At 54.3% G+C, this 23219-nt stretch overlaps 1 protein-coding gene across 1 annotated transcript in view; it reads left to right on the forward strand.

Moving 5' to 3' along the window:
* LOC142684354 (SCO-spondin-like) overlaps positions 1 to 23219 on the forward strand; it is a gene marked incomplete at its 5' end in the record, with an annotated part of 350250 nt that overhangs the window by 276484 nt on the left and 50547 nt on the right. The window contains 2 exon segments of the mRNA XM_075847515.1: positions 785 to 787; positions 22919 to 23086. Coding sequence (XP_075703630.1) covers positions 785 to 787; positions 22919 to 23086 — 171 coding nt within the window.

Here is a 23219-nt window from a genome sequence, read left to right on the forward strand (position 1 = left end):
TAATAGCAGATCCTCCCCCACGCAGATGATTATGGCAGATCCTCCCCCGCGCAGATGATAATAGCAGATCCTCCCCCGCGCAGATGCTAATAGCAGATCCTCCCCCGCACAGATGATAACAGCAGATCCTCCCCCGCACAGATGATAATAGCAGATCCTCCCCTGTGCAGATGATAACAGCAGATCCTCCCCCGCACAGATGATAATGGCAGATCCTCCCCCGCACAGATGATAATGGCAGATCCTCCCCAGCGCAGATGATAATAGCAGATCCTCCCCCACGCAGATGATAATATCAGATCCTCCCCCGCGCAGATGATAATAGCAGATCCTCCCCCCGCAGATGATAATGGCAGATCCTCCCCCGCGCAGATGATAATGGCAGATCCTCCCCCGCGCAGATGATAATGGCAGATCCTCCCCCGCGCAGATGATAATATCAGATCCTCCCCCGCGTAGATGATAATAGCAGATCCTCCCCCGCGCAGATGATAATAGCAGATCCTCCCCCGCGCAGAGATAACAGCAGATCCTCCCCGCGCAGATGATAATGGCAGATCCTCCCCACGCAGATGATAATAGCAGATTCTCCCCCGCACAGATGATAATGGCAGATCCTCCCCACGCAGATGATAATGGCAGATCCTCCCCCGCGTAGATGATAATAGCAGATCCTCCCCCGCGTAGATGATAATAGCAGATCCTCCCCCGCGCAGATGATAATAGCAGATCCTCCCCCGCGCAGATGATAATAGCAGATCCTCCCCCGCGCAGATGATAATAGCAGGTCCTCCCCCGCGCAGATGATAATAGCAGATCCTCCCCCGCGTAGATGATAATAGCAGATGCTCCCCCGCGCAGATGATTATGGCAGATCCTCCCCCGCACAGATGATAATAGCAGATCCTCCCCCGCACAGATGCTAATAGCAGATCCTCCCCCGCACAGATGATAACAGCAGATCCTCCCCCGCACAGATGATAATAGCAGATCCTCCCCTGTGCAGATGATAACAGCAGATCCTCCCCCGCACAGATGATAATGGCAGATCCTCCCCAGCGCAGATGATAATAGCAGATCCTCCCCCGCACAGATGATAATAGCAGATCCTTCCCAGCGCAGATGATAATATCAGATCCTCCCCACGCAGAGATAATAGCAGATCCTCCCCGCGCAGATGATAATGGCAGATCCTCCCCATGCAGATGATAATAGCAGATCCTCCCCCGCACAGATGATAATGGCAGATCCTCCCCACGCAGATGATAATGGCAGATCCTCCCCCGCGTAGATGATAATAGCAGATCCTCCCCCGCGTAGATGATAATAGCAGATCCTCCCCCGCGTAGATGATAATAGCAGATCCTCCCCCGCGCAGATGATTATGGCAGATCCTCCCCCGCGCAGATGATAATAGCAGATCCTCCCCCGCACAGATAATAGCAGATCCTCCCCGCGCAGATGATAATAGCAGATCCTCCACCACGCAGATGATAACAGCAGATCCTTCCCCGCGTAGATGATAATAGCAGATCCTCCCCCGCGTAGATGATAATAGCAGATCCTCCCACGCGCAGATGATAATAGCAGATCCTCCCCCGCGTAGATGATAATAGCAGATCCTCCCCCGCGTAGATGATAATAGCAGATCCTCCCCCGCGCAGATGATAATAGCAGATCCTCCCCCGCGCAGATGATAATAGCAGATCCTCCCCCACGCAGATGATAATAGCAGATCCTCCCCCGCGCAGATGATAATAGCAGGTCCTCCCCCACGCAGATGATAATAGCAGATCCTCCCCCGCGTAGATGATAATAGCAGATCCTCCCCCGCGCAGATGATTATGGCAGATCCTCCCCCGCACAGATGATAATAGCAGATCCTCCCCCGCGCAGATGCTAATAGCAGATCCTCTCCCGCACAGATGATAATAGCAGATCCTCCCCCGCACAGATGATAATAGCAGATCCTTCCCAGCGCAGATGATAATATCAGATCCTCCCCACGCAGAGATAATAGCAGATCCTCCCCGCGCAGATGATAATGGCAGATCCTCCCCATGCAGATGATAATAGCAGATCCTCCCCCGCACAGATGATAATGGCAGATCCTCCCCCGCGTAGATGATAATAGCAGATCCTCCCCCGCGTAGATGATAATAGCAGATCCTCCCCTGCGCAGATGATTATGGCAGATCCTCCCCCGCGCAGATGATAATAGCAGATCCTCCCCAGCGCAGATGATAATAGCAGATCCTCCCCCGCGCAGATGATAATAGCAGATCCTCCCCCGCACAGATGATAATAGCAGATCCTCCCCCGCGTAGATGATAATAGCAGATCCTCCCCCGCGCAGATGATTATGGCAGATCCTCCCCCGCGCAGATAATAGCAGATCCTCCCCCGCGCAGATGATAATAGCAGATCCTCCCCCGCACAGATAATAGCAGATCCTCCACGCGCAGATGATAATAGCAGATCCTCCACCACGCAGATGATAACAGCAGATCCTTCCCAGCGCAGATGATAATAGCAGATCCTCCCCCCGCACAGATGATAATGGCAGATCCTCCCCCGCGCAGATGATAATGGCAGATCCTCCCCCCGCGCAGATAATAGCAGATCCTCCCCCGCACAGATGATAATAGCAGATCCTCCCCAGCGCAGATGATAATAGCAGATCCTCCCCCACGCAGATGATAATAGCAGATCCTCCCCCACGCAGATGATAACAGCAGATCCTCCCCCGCACAGATGATAATAGCAGATCCTTCCCAGCGCAGATGATAATAGCAGATCCTCCCCCGCGCAGATGATAAAGGCAGATCCTCCCCACGCAGATCATAATAGCAGATCCTTCCCAGCGCAGATGATAATAGCAGATCCTCCCCCACGCAGATGATAATAGCAGATCCTCCCCCGCACAGATGATAATAGCAGATCCTCCCCCGCGCAGATGATAAAGGCAGATCCTCCCCCGCGCAGATGATAATAGCAGATCCTCCCCCGCGTAGATGATAATAGCAGATCCTCCCCCGCGCAGATGATTATGGCAGATCCTCCCCCGCGCAGATGATAATAGCAGATCCTCCCCCGCACAGATAATAGCAGATCCTCCCCGCGCAGATGATAATAGCAGATCCTCCACCACGCAGATGATAACAGCAGATCCTTCCCCGCGTAGATGATAATAGCAGATCCTCCCCCGCGTAGATGATAATAGCAGATCCTCCCCCGCGCAGATGATAATAGCAGATCCTCCCCCGCGTAGATGATAATAGCAGATCCTCCCCCGCGTAGATGATAATAGCAGATCCTCCCCCGCGCAGATGATAATAGCAGATCCTCCCCCGCGCAGATGATAATAGCAGATCCTCCCCCGCGCAGATGATAATAGCAGATCCTCCCCCGCGCAGATGATAATAGCAGGTCCTCCCCCACGCAGATGATAATAGCAGATCCTCCCCCGCGTAGATGATAATAGCAGATCCTCCCCCGCGCAGATGATTATGGCAGATCCTCCCCCGCACAGATGATAATAGCAGATCCTCCCCCGCGCAGATGCTAATAGCAGATCCTCTCCCGCACAGATGATAATAGCAGATCCTCCCCCGCACAGATGATAATAGCAGATCCTTCCCAGCGCAGATGATAATATCAGATCCTCCCCACGCAGAGATAATAGCAGATCCTCCCCGCGCAGATGATAATGGCAGATCCTCCCCATGCAGATGATAATAGCAGATCCTCCCCCGCACAGATGATAATGGCAGATCCTCCCCCGCGTAGATGATAATAGCAGATCCTCCCCCGCGTAGATGATAATAGCAGATCCTCCCCTGCGCAGATGATTATGGCAGATCCTCCCCCGCGCAGATGATAATAGCAGATCCTCCCCAGCGCAGATGATAATAGCAGATCCTCCCCCGCGCAGATGATAATAGCAGATCCTCCCCCGCACAGATGATAATAGCAGATCCTCCCCCGCGTAGATGATAATAGCAGATCCTCCCCCGCGCAGATGATTATGGCAGATCCTCCCCCGCGCAGATAATAGCAGATCCTCCCCCGCGCAGATGATAATAGCAGATCCTCCCCCGCACAGATAATAGCAGATCCTCCACGCGCAGATGATAATAGCAGATCCTCCACCACGCAGATGATAACAGCAGATCCTTCCCAGCGCAGATGATAATAGCAGATCCTCCCCCCGCACAGATGATAATGGCAGATCCTCCCCCGCGCAGATGATAATGGCAGATCCTCCCCCCGCGCAGATAATAGCAGATCCTCCCCCGCACAGATGATAATAGCAGATCCTCCCCAGCGCAGATGATAATAGCAGATCCTCCCCCACGCAGATGATAATAGCAGATCCTCCCCCACGCAGATGATAACAGCAGATCCTCCCCCGCACAGATGATAATAGCAGATCCTTCCCAGCGCAGATGATAATAGCAGATCCTCCCCCGCGCAGATGATAAAGGCAGATCCTCCCCAAGCAGATCATAATAGCAGATCCTTCCCAGCGCAGATGATAATAGCAGATCCTCCCCCACGCAGATGATAATAGCAGATCCTCCCCCGCACAGATGATAATAGCAGATCCTCCCCCGCGCAGATGATAAAGGCAGATCCTCCCCCGCGCAGATGATAATAGCAGATCCTCCCCCGCGCAGATGATAATGGCAGATCCTCCCCCACGCAGATGATAATAGCAGATCCTCCTCCGCGCAGATGATAATGGTGGATCCTCCCCCACGCAGATGATAATAGCAGATCCTCCTCCGCGCAGATGATAATAGCAGATCCTCCTCCGCGCAGATGATAATAGCAGATCCTCCCCCGCGCAGATCATAATAGCAGATCCTCCGCCGCGCAGATGATAATAGCAGATCCTCCCCCACGCAGATAATAGCAGATCCTCCCCCGCGCAGATGATAATAGCAGATCCTCCCCCGCACAGATGATAATAGCAGATCCTCCCCCGCGCAGATGATAATAGCAGATCCTCCCCCCGCGCAGATGATAATAGCAGATCCTCCCCCACGCAGATAATAGCAGATCCTCCCCCGCGTAGATGATAATGGCAGATCCTCCCCCGCGCAGATGATAATAGCAGATCCTCCCCCGCGCAGATGATAATAGCAGATCCTCCCCTGCGCAGATAATAATAGCAGATCCTCCCCACGCAGATGTATTATAGCAGATCCTCCCCTGCGCAGATAATGGCAGATCCTCCCCCGCGCAGATGATAATGGCAGATCCTCCCCCGCGCAGATGATAATGGCGGATCCTCCCCCGCGCAGATGATAATGGCAGATCCCCCCCGCGCAGATGATAATAGCAGATCCTCCCCAGCGCAGATGATAATGACAAATCCTCCCCCGTGCAGATGATAATAGCAGATCCTCCCCCGCGCAGATGATAATGGCAGATCCTCCCCCGCGCAGATGATAATGACAAATCCTCCCCCGCCCAGATGATAATAGCAGATCCTCCCCCGCGCAGATGATAATAGCAGATCCTCCCCCGCGCAGATGATAATAGCAGATCCTCCCCCACGCAGATGATAATGGCAGATCCTCCCCCGCGCAGATGATAATGGCAGATCCTCCCCCGCGCAGATGATAATGGCAGATCCTCCCCCGCGCAGATGATAATAGCAGATCCTCCCCCTCGTAGATGATAATAGCAGATCCTCCCCCGCGCAGATGATAATAGCAGATCCTCCCCCTCGTAGATGATAATAGCAGATCCTCCCCCGCGCAGATGATAATAGCAGATCCTCCCCCGCGCAGATGATAATAGCAGATCCTCCCCCGCGCAGATGATAATGGCAGATCCTCCGCTGAGCAGATGATAATGGCAGATCCTTCCCAGCGCAGATGATAATAGCAGATCCTCCCCTGCGCAGATGATAATAGCAGATCCTCCCCCGCGCAGATGATAATAGCAGATCCTCCCCCACGCAGATGATAATAGCAGATCCTTCCCAGCGCAGATGATAATAGCAGATCCTCCCCCGCGCAGATGATAATGGCGGATCCTCCCCCGCGCAGCTGATAATGGCAGATCCTCCCCTGCGCAGATGATAATGGCGGATCTTCCCCCGCGCAGATGATAATAGCAGATCCTCCCCCCGCGCAGATGATAATAGCAGATCCTCCCCAGCGCAGATGATAATGACAAATCCTCCCCCGCGCAGATGATAATAGCAGATCCTCCCCCGCGCAGATGATAATGGCAGATCCTCCCCCGCGCAGATGATAATGACAAATCCTCCCCCGCGCAGATGATAATAGCAGATCCTCCCCCGCGCAGATGATAATAGCAGATCCTCCCCCGCGCAGATGATAATAGCAGATCCTCCCCCGCGCAGATGATAATAGCAGATCCTCACCCGCGCAGATGATAATAGCAGATCCTCCCCCACGCAGATGATAATGGCAGATCCTCCCCCGCGCAGATGATAATGGCAGATCCTCCCCAGCGCAGATGATAATAGCAGATCCTCCCCCGCGCAGATGATAATGGCAGATCCTCCCCCGCGCAGATGATAATGGCAGATCCTCCCCCGCGCAGATGATAATGGCAGATCCTCCCCAGCGCAGATGATAATAGCAGATCCTCCCCCGCGCAGATGATAATAGCAGATCCTCCCCCGCGCAGATGATAATAGCAGATCCTCCCCCACGCAGATAATAGCAGATCCTCCCCCGCGCAGATGATAATGGCAGATCCTCCCCCGCGCAGATGATAATAGCAGATCCTCCCCAGCGCAGATGATAATGGCAGATCCTCCCCCGCGCAGATGATAATAGCAGATCCTCCCCAGCGCAGATGATAATGGCAGATCCTCCCCCGCGCAGATGATAATAGCAGATCCTCCCCCGCGCAGATGATAATAGCAGATCCTCCCCTGCGCAGATGATAATAGCAGATCCTCCCCACGCAGATGTATTATAGCAGATCCTCCCCTGCGCAGATAATGGCAGATCCTCCCCTGCGCAGATGATAATAGCAGATCCTTCCCAGCGCAGATGATAATGGCAGATCCTCCCCCGCGCAGATGATAATGGCAGATCCTCCCCCGCGCAGATGATAATGGCAGATCCTCCCCCGCGCAGATGATAATAGCAGATCCGCCCCAGCGCAGATGATAATTACAAATCCTCCCCCGCGCAGATGATAATAGCAGATCCTCCCCCGCGCAGATGATAATGGCAGATCCTCCCCCGCGCAGATGATAATGACAAATCCTCCCCCGCGCAGATGATAATAGCAGATCCTTCCCAGCGCAGATGATAATAGCAGATCCTCCCCCGCGCAGATGATAATGGCGGATCCTCCCCCGCGCAGATGATAATGGCAGATCCTCCCCTGCGCAGATGATAATGGCGGATCCTCCCCCGCGCAGATGATAATAGCAGATCCTCCCCCCGCGCAGATGATAATAGCAGATCCTCCCCAGCGCAGATGATAATGACAAATCCTCCCCCGCGCAGATGATAATAGCAGATCCTCCCCCGCGCAGATGATAATGGCAGATCCTCCCCCGCGCAGATGATAATGACAAATCCTCCCCCGCGCAGATGATAATAGCAGATCCTCCCCCGCGCAGATGATAATAGCAGATCCTCCCCCGCGCAGATGATAATAGCAGATCCTCCCCGCGCAGATGATAATAGCAGATCCTCCCCCACGCAGATGATAATGGCAGATCCTCCCCCGCGCAGATGATAATGGTAGATCCTCCCCCGCGCAGATGATAATGGCAGATCCTCCCAAGCGCAGATGATAATGGCAGATCCTCCCCCGCACAGATGATAATAGCAGATCCTCCCCCGCGCAGATGATAATAGCAGATCCTCCCCCGCGCAGATGATAATAGCAGATCCTCCCCCGCGCAGATGATAATGGCAGATCCTCCGCTGAGCAGATGATAATGGCAGATCCTTCCCAGCGCAGATGATAATAGCAGATCCTCCCCCGCGCAGATGATAATAGCAGATCCTCCCCCGCGCAGATGATAATAGCAGATCCTCCCCCACGCAGATGATAATAGCAGATCCTTCCCAGCGCAGATGATAATGGCAGATCCTCCCCCGCGCAGATGATAATGGCGGATCCTCCCCCGCGCAGATGATAATGGCAGATCCTCCCCTGCGCAGATGATAATGGCGGATCCTCCCCCGCGCAGATGATAATAGCAGATCCTCCCCCCGCGCAGATGATAATAGCAGATCCTCCCCAGCGCAGATGATAATGACAAATCCTCCCCCGCGCAGATGATAATAGCAGATCCTCCCCCGCGCAGATGATAATGGCAGATCCTCACCCGCGCAGATGATAATGACAAATCCTCCCCCGCGCAGATGATAATAGCAGATCCTCCCCCGCGCAGATGATAATAGCAGATCCTCCCCCGCGCAGATGATAATAGCAGATCCTCCCCCGCGCAGATGATAATAGCAGATCCTCCCCCGCGCAGATGATAATAGCAGATCCTCCCCCACGCAGATGATAATGGCAGATCCTCCCCCGCGCAGATGATAATGGCAGATCCTCCCCAGCGCAGATGATAATAGCAGATCCTCCCCCGCGCAGATGATAATGGCAGATCCTCCCCCGCGCAGATGATAATGGCAGATCCTCCCCCGCGCAGATGATAATGGCAGATCCTCCCCAGCGCAGATGATAATAGCAGATCCTCCCCCGCGCAGATGATAATAGCAGATCCTCCCCCGCGCAGATGATAATGGCAGATCCTCCGCTGAGCAGATGATAATGGCAGATCCTTCCCAGCGCAGATGATAATAGCAGATCCTCCCCCGCGCAGATGATAATAGCAGATCCTCCCCCGCGCAGATGATAATAGCAGATCCTCCCCCGCGCAGATGATAATGGCAGATCCTCCCCCGCGCAGATGATAATGGCAGATCCTCCCCCGCGCAGATGATAATAGCAGATCCTCCCCCGCGCAGATGATAATGGCAGATCCTCCCCCGCACAGATGATAATGGCAGATCCTCCCCCGCACAGATGATAATGGCAGATCCTCCCCTGCGCAGATGATAATAGCAGATCCTCCCCTGCGCAGATGATAATAGCAGATCCTCCCCTGCGCAGATGATAATGGCAGATCCTCCCCCGCGCAGATGATAATAGCAGATCCTCCCCAGCGCAGATGATAATAGCAGATCCTTCCCAGCGCAGATGATAATAGCAGATCCTCCCCGCGCAGATGATAATAGCAGATCCTCCCCAGCGCAGATGATAATGGCAGATCCTCCCCAGCGCAGATGATAATAGCAGATCCTCCCCGCGCAGATGATAATAGCAGATCCTCCCCCGCGCAGATGATAATGGCAGATCCTCCGCTGAGCAGATGATAATGACAGATCCTTCCAGCGCAGATGATAATAGCAGATCCTCCCCCGCGCAGATGATAATAGCAGATCCTCCCCCGCGCAGATGATAATAGCAGATCCTCCCCCACGCAGATGATAATAGCAGATCCTTCCCAGCGCAGATGATAATAGCAGATCCTCCCCGCGCAGATGATAATGGCGGATCCTCCCCCGCGCAGATGATAATGGGGATCCTCCCCCGCGCAGATGATAATGGCGGATCCTCCCCCGCGCAGATGATAATAGCAGATCCCTCCCCCCGCGCAGATGATAATAGCAGATCCTCCCCAGCGCAGATGATAATGACAAATCCTCCCCCGCGCAGATGATAATAGCAGATCCTCCCCCGCGCAGATGATAATGGCAGATCCTCCCCCGCGCAGATGATAATGACAAATCCTCCCCCGCGCAGATGATAATAGCAGATCCTCCCCCGCGCAGATGATAATAGCAGATCCTCCCCCGCACAGATGATAATAGCAGATCCTCCCCCGCGCAGATGATAATAGCAGATCCTCCCCCGCGCAGATGATAATAGCAGATCCTCCCCCACGCCGATGATAATGGCAGATCCTCCCCCGCGCAGATGATAATGGCAGATCCTCCCCAGCGCAGATGATAATAGCAGATCCTCCCCCGCGCAGATGATAATGGCAGATCCTCCCCCGCGCAGATGATAATGGCAGATCCTCCCCAGCGCAGATGATAATAGCAGATCCTCCCCCGCGCAGATGATAATAGCAGATCCTCCCCCGCGCAGATGATAATGGCAGATCCTCCGCTGAGCAGATGATAATGGCAGATCCTTCCCAGCGCAGATGATAATAGCAGATCCTCCCCCGCGCAGATGATAATAGCAGATCCTCACCCGCGCAGATGATAATAGCAGATCCTCCCCCACGCAGATAATAGCAGATCCTCCCCCGCGCAGATGATAATGGCAGATCCTCCCCAGCGCAGATGATAATGACAAATCCTCCCCCGCGCAGATGATAATAGCAGATCCTCCCCCGCGCAGATGATAATGGCAGATCCTCACCCGCGCAGATGATAATGACAAATCCTCCCCCGCGCAGATGATAATAGCAGATCCTCCCCCGCGCAGATGATAATAGCAGATCCTCCCCCGCGCAGATGATAATAGCAGATCCTCCCCCGCGCAGATGATAATAGCAGATCCTCCCCCGCGCAGATGATAATAGCAGATCCTCCCCCGCGCAGATGATAATGGCAGATCCTCCCCAGCGCAGATGATAATAGCAGATCCTCCCCCGCGCAGATGATAATGGCAGATCCTCCCCCGCGCAGATGATAATGGCAGATCCTCCCCCGCGCAGATGATAATGGCAGATCCTCCCCAGCGCAGATGATAATAGCAGATCCTCCCCCGCGCAGATGATAATAGCAGATCCTCCCCCGCGCAGATGATAATGGCAGATCCTCCGCTGAGCAGATGATAATGGCAGATCCTTCCCAGCGCAGATGATAATAGCAGATCCTCCCCCGCGCAGATGATAATAGCAGATCCTCCCCCGCGCAGATGATAATAGCAGATCCTCCCCCGCGCAGATGATAATGGCAGATCCTCCCCCGCGCAGATGATAATGGCAGATCCTCCCCCGCGCAGATGATAATAGCAGATCCTCCCCCGCGCAGATGATAATGGCAGATCCTCCCCCGCACAGATGATAATGGCAGATCCTCCCCTGCGCAGATGATAATAGCAGATCCTCCCCTGCGCAGATGATAATAGCAGATCCCACCCTGCGCAGATGATAATGGCAGATCCTCCCCCGCGCAGATGATAATAGCAGATCCTCCCCAGCGCAGATGATAATAGCAGATCCTTCCCAGCGCAGATGATAATAGCAGATCCTCCCCCGCGCAGATGATAATAGCAGATCCTCCCCAGCGCAGATGATAATGGCAGATCCTCCCCAGCGCAGATGATAATAGCAGATCCTCCCCCGCGCAGATGATAATAGCAGATCCTCCCCCGCGCAGATGATAATGGCAGATCCTCCGCTGAGCAGATGATAATGACAGATCCTTCCCAGCGCAGATGATAATAGCAGATCCTCCCCCGCGCAGATGATAATAGCAGATCCTCCCCCACGCAGATGATAATAGCAGATCCTTCCCAGCGCAGATGATAATAGCAGATCCTCCCCCGCGCAGATGATAATGGCGGATCCTCCCCCGCGCAGATGATAATGGCGGATCCTCCCCCGCGCAGATGATAATAGCAGATCCTTCCCAGCGCAGATGATAATAGCAGATCCTCCCCCGCGCAGATGATAATAGCAGATCCTCCCCAGCGCAGATGATAATGGCAGATCCTCCCCAGCGCAGATGATAATAGCAGATCCTCCCCCGCGCAGATGATAATAGCAGATCCTCCCCCGCGCAGATGATAATGGCAGATCCTCCGCTGAGCAGATGATAATGACAGATCCTTCCCAGCGCAGATGATAATAGCAGATCCTCCCCCGCGCAGATGATAATAGCAGATCCTCCCCCACGCAGATGATAATAGCAGATCCTTCCCAGCGCAGATGATAATAGCAGATCCTCCCCCGCGCAGATGATAATGGCGGATCCTCCCCCGCGCAGATGATAATGGCGGATCCTCCCCCGCGCAGATGATAATGGCGGATCCTCCCCCGCGCAGATGATAATAGCAGATCCTCCCCCCGCGCAGATGATAATAGCAGATCCTCCCCAGCGCAGATGATAATGACAAATCCTCCCCCGCGCAGATGATAATAGCAGATCCTCCCCCGCGCAGATGATAATGGCAGATCCTCCCCCGCGCAGATGATAATGACAAATCCTCCCCCGCGCAGATGATAATAGCAGATCCTCCCCCGCGCAGATGATAATAGCAGATCCTCCCCCGCACAGATGATAATAGCAGATCCTCCCCCGCGCAGATGATAATAGCAGATCCTCCCCCGCGCAGATGATAATAGCAGATCCTCCCCCACGCCGATGATAATGGCAGATCCTCCCCCGCGCAGATGATAATGGCAGATCCTCCCCAGCGCAGATGATAATAGCAGATCCTCCCCCGCGCAGATGATAATGGCAGATCCTCCCCCGCGCAGATGATAATGGCAGATCCTCCCCAGCGCAGATGATAATAGCAGATCCTCCCCCGCGCAGATGATAATAGCAGATCCTCCCCCGCGCAGATGATAATGGCAGATCCTCCGCTGAGCAGATGATAATGGCAGATCCTTCCCAGCGCAGATGATAATAGCAGATCCTCCCCCGCGCAGATGATAATAGCAGATCCTCACCCGCGCAGATGATAATAGCAGATCCTCCCCCACGCAGATAATAGCAGATCCTCCCCCGCGCAGATGATAATGGCAGATCCTCCCCCGCGCAGATGATAATGGCAGACCCTCCCCCGCGCAGATGATAATGGCAGATCCTCCCCCGCGCAGATGATAATAGCAGATCCTCCCCTGCGCAGATGATAATGGCAGATCCTCCCCCGCACAGATGATAATGGCAGATCCTCCCCTGCGCAGATGATAATAGCAGATCCTCCCCTGCGCAGATGATAATAGCAGATCCTCAACTGCGCAGATGATAATGGCAGATCCTCCCCCGCGCAGATGATAATAGCAGATCCTCCCCCGCGCAGATGATAATAGCAGATCCTCCCCCACGCAGATGATAATGGCAGATCCTCCCCCGCGCAGATGATAATGGCAGATCCTCCCCAGCGCAGATGATAATAGCAGATCCTCCCCCGCGCAGATGATAATGGCAGATCCTCCCCCGCGCAGATGATAATGGCAGATCCTCCCCCGCGCAGATGATAATGGCAGATCCTCCCCAGCGCAGATGATAATAGCAGATCCTCCCCCGCGCAGATGATAATAGCAGATCCTCCCCCGCGCAGATGATAATGGCAGATCCTCCGCTGAGCAGATGATAATGGCAGATCCTTCCCAGCGCAGATGATAATAGCAGATCCTCCCCCGCGCAGATGATAATAGCAGATCCTCCCCCGCGCAGATGATAATAGCAGATCCTCCCCCACGCAGATAATAGCAGATCCTCCCCCGCGCAGATGATAATGGCAGATCCTCCCCCGCGCAGATGATAATGGCAGATCCTCCCCCGCGCAGATGATAATAGCAGATCCTCCCCTGCGCAGATGATAATGGCAGATCCTCCCCCACACAGATGATAATGGCAGATCCTCCCCTGCGCAGATGATAATAGCAGATCCTCCCCTGCGCAGATGATAATGGCAGATCCTCCCCCGCGCAGATGATAATAGCAGATCCTCCCCAGCGCAGATGATAATAGCAGATCCTTCCCAGCGCAGATGATAATAGCAGATCCTCCCCCGCGCAGATGATAATAGCAGATCCTCCCCAGCGCAGATGATAATGGCAGATCCTCCCCAGCGCAGATGATAATAGCAGATCCTCCCCCGCGCAGATGATAATAGCAGATCCTCCCCCGCGCAGATGATAATAGCAGATCCTCCCCCGCGCAGATGATAATGGCAGATCCTCCGCTGAGCAGATGATAATGACAGATCCTTCCCAGCGCAGATGATAATAGCAGATCCTCCCCCGCGCAGATGATAATAGCAGATCCTCCCCCACGCAGATGATAATAGCAGATCCTTCCCAGCGCAGATGATAATAGCAGATCCTCCCCCGCGCAGATGATAATGGCGGATCCTCCCCCGCGCAGATGATAATGGCGGATCCTCCCCCGCGCAGATGATAATGGCGGATCCTCCCCCGCGCAGATGATAATAGCAGATCCTCCCCCCGCGCAGATGATAATAGCAGATCCTCCCCAGCGCAGATGATAATGACAAATCCTCCCCCGCGCAGATGATAATAGCAGATCCTCCCCCGCGCAGATGATAATGGCAGATCCTCCCCCGCGCAGATGATAATGACAAATCCTCCCCCGCGCAGATGATAATAGCAGATCCTCCCCCGCGCAGATGATAATAGCAGATCCTCCCCCGCACAGATGATAATAGCAGATCCTCCCCCGCGCAGATGATAATAGCAGATCCTCCCCCGCGCAGATGATAATAGCAGATCCTCCCCCACGCCGATGATAATGGCAGATCCTCCCCCGCGCAGATGATAATGGCAGATCCTCCCCAGCGCAGATGATAATAGCAGATCCTCCCCCGCGCAGATGATAATGGCAGATCCTCCCCCGCGCAGATGATAATGGCAGATCCTCCCCAGCGCAGATGATAATAGCAGATCCTCCCCCGCGCAGATGATAATAGCAGATCCTCCCCCGCGCAGATGATAATGCCAGATCCTCCGCTGAGCAGATGATAATGGCAGATCCTTCCCAGCGCAGATGATAATAGCAGATCCTCCCCCGCGCAGATGATAATAGCAGATCCTCACCCGCGCAGATGATAATAGCAGATCCTCCCCCACGCAGATAATAGCAGATCCTCCCCCGCGCAGATGATAATGGCAGATCCTCCCCCGCGCAGATGATAATGGCAGATCCTCCCCCGCGCAGATGATAATGGCAGATCCTCCCCCGCGCAGATGATAATAGCAGATCCTCCCCTGCGCAGATGATAATGGCAGATCCTCCCCCGCACAGATGATAATGGCAGATCCTCCCCTGCGCAGATGATAATAGCAGATCCTCCCCTGCGCAGATGATAATAGCAGATCCTCAACTGCGCAGATGATAATGGCAGATCCTCCCCCGCGCAGATGATAATAGCAGATCCTCCCCCGCGCAGATGATAATAGCAGATCCTCCCCCACGCAGATGATAATGGCAGATCCTCCCTCGCGCAGATGATAATGGCAGATCCTCCCCAGCGCAGATGATAATGGCAGATCCTCCCCCGCGCAGATGATAATGGCAGATCCTCCCCAGCGCAGATGATAATAGCAGATCCTCCCCCGCGCAGATGATAATAGCAGATCCTCCCCCGCGCAGATGATAATGGCAGATCCTCCGCTGAGCAGATGATAATGGCAGATCCTTCCCAGCGCAGATGATAATAGCAGATCCTCCCCCGCGCAGATGATAATAGCAGATCCTCCCCCGCGCAGATGATAATAGCAGATCCTCCCCCACGCAGATAATAGCAGATCCTCCCCCGCGCAGATGATAATGGCAGATCCTCCCCCGCGCAGATGATAATGGCAGATCCTCCCCCGCGCAGATGATAATAGCAGATCCTCCCCTGCGCAGATGATAATGGCAGATCCTCCCCCACACAGATGATAATGGCAGATCCTCCCCTGCGCAGATGATAATAGCAGATCCTCCCCTGCGCAGATGATAATGGCAGATCCTCCCCCGCGCAGATGATAATAGCAGATCCTCCCCAGCGCAGATGATAATAGCAGATCCTTCCCAGCGCAGATGATAATAGCAGATCCTCCCCCGCGCAGATGATAATAGCAGATCCTCCCCAGCGCAGATGATAATGGCAGATCCTCCCCAGCGCAGATGATAATAGCAGATCCTCCCCCGCGCAGATGATAATAGCAGATCCTCCCCCGCGCAGATGATAATGGCAGATCCTCCGCTGAGCAGATGATAATGACAGATCCTTCCCAGCGCAGATGATAATAGCAGATCCTCCCCCGCGCAGATGATAATAGCAGATCCTCCCCCGCGCAGATGATAATAGCAGATCCTCCCCCACGCAGATGATAATAGCAGATCCTTCCCAGCGCAGATGATAATAGCAGATCCTCCCCCGCGCAGATGATAATGGCGGATCCTCCCCCGCGCAGATGATAATGGCGGATCCTCCCCCACGCAGATAATAGCAGATCCTCCCCCGCGCAGATGATAATGGCAGATCCTCCCCCGCGCAGATGATAATGGCAGATCCTCCCCCGCGCAGATGATAATAGCAGATCCTCCCCTGCGCAGATGATAATGGCAGATCCTCCCCCGCGCAGATGATAATAGCAGATCCTCGCCCGCGCAGATGATAATAGCAGATCCTCCCCCCGCGCAGATGATAATAGCAGATCCTCCCCAGCGCAGATGATAATAGCAGATCCTTCCCAGCGCAGATGATAATAGCAGATCCTCCCCCGCGCAGATGATAATACCAGATCCTCCCCAGCGCAGATGATAATGGCAGATCCTCCCCCGCGCAGATGATAATAGCAGATCCTCCCCAGCGCAGATGATAATGGCAGATCCTCCCCCGCGCAGATGATAATAGCAGATCCTCCCCCGCGCAGATGATAATAGCAGATCCTCCCCCGCGCAGATGATAATAGCAGATCCTCCCCTGCGCAGATGATAATGGCAGATCCTCCCCACGCAGATGTATTATAGCAGATCCTCCCCTGCGCAGATGATAATGGCAGATCCTCCCCCGCGCAGATGATAATGGCAGATCCTCCCCCGCGCAGATGATAATGGCAGATCCTCCCCCGCGCAGATGATAATAGCAAATCCGCCCCAGCGCAGATGATAATTACAAATCCTCCCCCGCGCAGATGATAATGGCAGATCCTCCCCCGCGCAGATGATAATAGCAGATCCTCCCCAGCGCAGATGATAATGGCAGATCCTCCCCCAGCGCAGATTATAATGGCAGATCCTCCCCACGCAGATGTATTATAGCAGATCCTCCCCCGCGCAGATGATTATGGCAGATCCTCCCCCGCGCAGATGATAATAGCAGATCCTCCCCCGCACAGATGATAATAGCAGATCCTCCCCCGCGTAGATGATAATAGTAGATCCTCCCCCGCGCAGATGATTATGGCGGATCCTCCCCCGCGCAGATGATAATAGCAGATCCTCCCCCGCGCAGATGATAATGGCAGATCCTCCCCAGCGCAGATGATAATAGCAGATCCTCCCCCGCGCAGATGATAATGGCAGATCCTCCCCCGCGCAGATGATAATGGCAGATCCTCCCCCGCGCAGATGATAATGGCAGATCCTCCCCAGCGCAGATGATAATGACAAATCCTCCCCCGCGCAGATGATAATAGCAGATCCTCCCCCGCGCAGATGATAATAGCAGATCCTCCCCCGCGCAGATGATAATAGCAGATCCTCCCCCGCGCAGATGATAATAGCAGATCCTCCCCCGCGCAGATGATAATAGCAGATCCTCCCCCACGCAGATGATAATGGCAGATCCTCCCCCGCGCAGATGATAATGGCAGATCCTCCCCAGCGCAGATGATAATAGCAGATCCTCCCCCGCGCAGATGATAATGGCAGATCCTCCCCCGCGCAGATGATAATGGCAGATCCTCCCCCGCGCAGATGATAATGGCAGATCCTCCCCAGCGCAGATGATAATAGCAGATCCTCCCCCGCGCAGATGATAATAGCAGATCCTCCCCCGCGCAGATGATAATGGCAGATCCTCCGCTGAGCAGATGATAATGGCAGATCCTTCCCAGCGCAGATGATAATAGCAGATCCTCCCCCGCGCAGATGATAATAGCAGATCCTCCCCCGCGCAGATGATAATAGCAGATCCTCCCCCGCGCAGATGATAATGGCAGATCCTCCCCCGCGCAGATGATAATGGCAGATCCTCCCCCGCGCAGATGATAATAGCAGATCCTCCCCCGCGCAGATGATAATGGCAGATCCTCCCCCGCACAGATGATAATGGCAGATCCTCCCCTGCGCAGATGATAATAGCAGATCCTCCCCTGCGCAGATGATAATAGCAGATCCTCCCCTGCGCAGATGATAATGGCAGATCCTCCCCCGCGCAGATGATAATAGCAGATCCTCCCCAGCGCAGATGATAATAGCAGATCCTTCCCAGCGCAGATGATAATAGCAGATCCTCCCCCGCGCAGATGATAATAGCAGATCCTCCCCAGCGCAGATGATAATGGCAGATCCTCCCCAGCGCAGATGATAATAGCAGATCCTCCCCCGCGCAGATGATAATGGCAGATCCTCCGCTGAGCAGATGATAATGACAGATCCTTCCCAGCGCAGATGATAATAGCAGATCCTCCCCCGCGCAGATGATAATAGCAGATCCTCCCCCGCGCAGATGATAATAGCAGATCCTCCCCCACGCAGATGATAATAGCAGATCCTTCCCAGCGCAGATGATAATAGCAGATCCTCCCCCGCGCAGATGATAATGGCGGATCCTCCCCCGCGCAGATGATAATGGCGGATCCTCCCCCGCGCAGATGATAATGGCGGATCCTCCCCCGCGCAGATGATAATAGCAGATCCTCCCCCCGCGCAGATGATAATAGCAGATCCTCCCCAGCGCAGATGATAATGACAAATCCTCCCCCGCGCAGATGATAATAGCAGATCCTCCCCCGCGCAGATGATAATGGCAGATCCTCCCCCGCGCAGATGATAATGACAAATCCTCCCCCGCGCAGATGATAATAGCAGATCCTCCCCCGCGCAGATGATAATAGCAGATCCTCCCCCGCACAGATGATAATAGCAGATCCTCCCCCGCGCAGATGATAATAGCAGATCCTCCCCCGCGCAGATGATAATAGCAGATCCTCCCCCACGCCGATGATAATGGCAGATCCTCCCCCGCGCAGATGATAATGGCAGATCCTCCCCAGCGCAGATGATAATAGCAGATCCTCCCCCGCGCAGATGATAATGGCAGATCCTCCCCCGCGCAGATGATAATGGCAGATCCTCCCCAGCGCAGATGATAATAGCAGATCCTCCCCCGCGCAGATGATAATAGCAGATCCTCCCCCGCGCAGATGATAATGGCAGATCCTCCGCTGAGCAGATGATAATGGCAGATCCTTCCCAGCGCAGATGATAATAGCAGATCCTCCCCCGCGCAGATGATAATAGCAGATCCTCACCCGCGCAGATGATAATAGCAGATCCTCCCCCACGCAGATAATAGCAGATCCTCCCCCGCGCAGATGATAATGGCAGATCCTCCCCCGCGCAGATGATAATGGCAGATCCTCCCCCGCGCAGATGATAATGGCAGATCCTCCCCAGCGCAGATGATAATAGCAGATCCTCCCCCGCGCAGATGATAATAGCAGATCCTCCCCCGCGCAGATGATAATGGCAGATCCTCCGCTGAGCAGATGATAATGGCAGATCCTTCCCAGCGCAGATGATAATAGCAGATCCTCCCCCGCGCAGATGATAATAGCAGATCCTCCCCCGCGCAGATGATAATAGCAGATCCTCCCCCACGCAGATAATAGCAGATCCTCCCCCGCGCAGATGATAATGGCAGATCCTCCCCCGCGCAGATGATAATGGCAGATCCTCCCCCGCGCAGATGATAATAGCAGATCCTCCCCTGCGCAGATGATAATGGCAGATCCTCCCCCGCACAGATGATAATGGCAGATCCTCCCCTGCGCAGATGATAATAGCAGATCCTCCCCTGCGCAGATGATAATGGCAGATCCTCCCCCGCGCAGATGATAATAGCAGATCCTCCCCAGCGCAGATGATAATAGCAGATCCTTCCCAGCGCAGATGATAATAGCAGATCCTCCCCCGCGCAGATGATAATAGCAGATCCTCCCCAGCGCAGATGATAATGGCAGATCCTCCCCAGCGCAGATGATAATAGCAGATCCTCCCCCGCGCAGATGATAATAGCAGATCCTCCCCCGCGCAGATGATAATGGCAGATCCTCCGCTGAGCAGATGATAATGACAGATCCTTCCCAGCGCAGATGATAATAGCAGATCCTCCCCCGCGCAGATGATAATAGCAGATCCTCCCCCGCGCAGATGATAATAGCAGATCCTCCCCCACGCAGATGATAATAGCAGATCCTTCACAGCGCAGATGATAATAGCAGATCCTCCCCCGCGCAGATGATAATGGCGGATCCTCCCCCGCGCAGATGATAATGGCGGATCCTCCCCCACGCAGATAATAGCAGATCCTCCCCCGCGCAGATGATAATGGCAGATCCTCCCCCGCGCAGATGATAATGGCAGATCCTCCCCCGCGCAGATGATAATAGCAGATCCTCCCCTGCGCAGATGATAATGGCAGATCCTCCCCCGCGCAGATGATAATAGCAGATCCTCGCCCGCGCAGATGATAATAGCAGATCCTCCCCCCGCGCAGATGATAATAGCAGATCCTCCCCAGCGCAGATGATAATAGCAGATCCTTCCCAGCGCAGATGATAATAGCAGATCCTCCCCCGCGCAGATGATAATACCAGATCCTCCCCAGCGCAGATGATAATGGCAGATCCTCCCCCGCGCAGATGATAATAGCAGATCCTCCCCAGCGCAGATGATAATGGCAGATCCTCCCCCGCGCAGATGATAATAGCAGATCCTCCCCCGCGCAGATGATAATAGCAGATCCTCCCCCGCGCAGATGATAATAGCAGATCCTCCCCTGCGCAGATGATAATGGCAGATCCTCCCCACGCAGATGTATTATAGCAGATCCTCCCCTGCGCAGATGATAATGGCAGATCCTCCCCCGCGCAGATGATAATGGCAGATCCTCCCCCGCGCAGATGATAATGGCAGATCCTCCCCCGCGCAGATGATAATAGCAAATCCGCCCCAGCGCAGATGATAATTACAAATCCTCCCCCGCGCAGATGATAATGGCAGATCCTCCCCCGCGCAGATGATAATAGCAGATCCTCCCCCGCGCAGATGATAATGGCAGATCCTCCCCCAGCGCAGATTATAATGGCAGATCCTCCCCACGCAGATGTATTATAGCAGATCCTCCCCCGCGCAGATGATTATGGCAGATCCTCCCCCGCGCAGATGATAATAGCAGATCCTCCCCCGCGCAGATGATAATGGCAGATCCTCCGCCGCGCAGATGATAATAGCAGATCCTCCTGCACGCAGATAATAGCAGATCCTCCCCCGCTCAGATGATAATAGCAGATCCTCGCCCGCGCAGATGATAATAGCAGATCCTCCCCCCGCGCAGATGATAATAGCAGATCCTCCCCCACGCAGATAATAGCAGATCCTCCCCCGCGCAGATGATAATGGCAGATCCTCCCCCGCGCAGATGATAATGGCAGATCCTCCCCCACGCAGATGATAATAGCAGATCCTCCCCAGCGCAGATGTTAATGGCAGATCCTCCCCCGCGCAGATGATAATAGCAGATCCTCCCCCGCGCAGATGATAATAGCAGATCCTCCCCTGCGCAGATGATAATAGCAGATCCTCCCCACGCAGATGTATTATAGCAGATCCTCCCCTGCGCAGATAATGGCAGATCCTCCCCCGCGCAGATGATAATGGCAGATCCTCCCCCGCGCAGATGATAATGGCAGATCCGCCCCAGCGCAGATGATAATGACAAATCCTCCCCCTCGCAGATGATAATAGCAGATCCTCCCCCGCGCAGATGATAATGGCAGATCCTCCCCCGCGCAGATGATAATGGCAGATCCTCCCCCGCGCAGATGATAATGGCAGATCCGCCCCAGCGCAGATGATAATGACAAATCCTCCCCCGCGCAGATGATAATAGCAGATCCTCCCCCGCACAGATGATAATAGCAGATCCTCCCCCGCGCAGATGATAATAGCATATCCTCCACCGCGCAGATGATAATGACAAATCCTCCCCCGCGCAGATGAAAATAGCAGATCCTCCCCCGCGCAGATGATAATAGCAGATCCTCCCCCGCGCAGATGATAATGGCGGATCCTCCCCCGCGCAGATGATAATGGCAGATCCTCCCCTGCGCAGATGATAATGGCGGATCCTCCCCTGCGCAGATGATAATGGCGGATCCTCCCCCGCGCAGACGTCATCGGGCCCCATAGATTGAGCAGATTAAAGTCTAAAGGAAGAGCAGAGTAAATGCTGAGACTGGTGGAGCGAGATCTGGTCTGTAAACGCAGTGCAGCCGGTGGTCACATGATACAACCACATGGTCTCAGAAGCGCCATAAGGTCATTATATAGTGACCGGTGATTGTACTGACACATTAGAGGGAGGGGCTTCTCCAGAAATCACGCGGTCAGTCGGCCAGTCATGTGATCATCCCCAGACCTCCTGCATCAGTAGAAGTGAGAACGCTCATCCTCCCCGTATCTGTTACTATCCTGAGGTTCCTTACATCATTATTCCCGCATCGGCATGGCATCACGGTGAGACCGCGGCAGTGTGGACACACCCAGAATAATCAGGATGACGGTGGGAGGATCCTCAGTATTGTTACTTGCAGGATATTCTCTTCTGTGTTGGCTGCTCTGCTCTATTAGGGCCCAGCGACCTCCAATGGACTATGAAATACTCCTCCTGTCTCATCAGAGGCTCCTCTGTTCTTCTTCTATGCTTTACACTGCAGCTCTACTCCATTAGGACACTGCTATGATTATTGACACCAGCTTAGCTGTATTGACTGTTGGAGCCTGAGGTAGTCAGAATTCTTCCAGCTGTCTCATCAGAGGGTTCGTCTCCTGCCCTGTGGATCCACCGACATTTCTCGGGGAGAAGCTTATTCAGGTATTAACTATATGAACCCTCTGATTCCGTCCAGGCACGGGGGAGGGGCTCAGCTCCTGGTCGCAGTGGACGCCATGTTCCAAGAGCTGCTCCGACATCCAGTATCCTGCAGTGAAGACGCGCTCCCGGTTCTGTCCCAGTGGAAGGAATTGTACAGGAGCATGGTTCCAGGAGGCGGCGTGTAACCTCCAACAATGTCCCGGTAAGTGCACCTCCCCCGAAACCTACATGTAACACGGAGAAACGTATCATGTACTGATCCTGACTCACATCATGGCATAGTCACTGCAGCTCTGGATGTGACTGGAGTAAAAGACATGATGTAACAGAATAGT

This window comes from Rhinoderma darwinii (assembly GCF_050947455.1).
Source record: "Rhinoderma darwinii isolate aRhiDar2 chromosome 5 unlocalized genomic scaffold, aRhiDar2.hap1 SUPER_5_unloc_1, whole genome shotgun sequence".
NCBI lineage: Eukaryota > Metazoa > Chordata > Amphibia > Anura > Rhinodermatidae > Rhinoderma > Rhinoderma darwinii.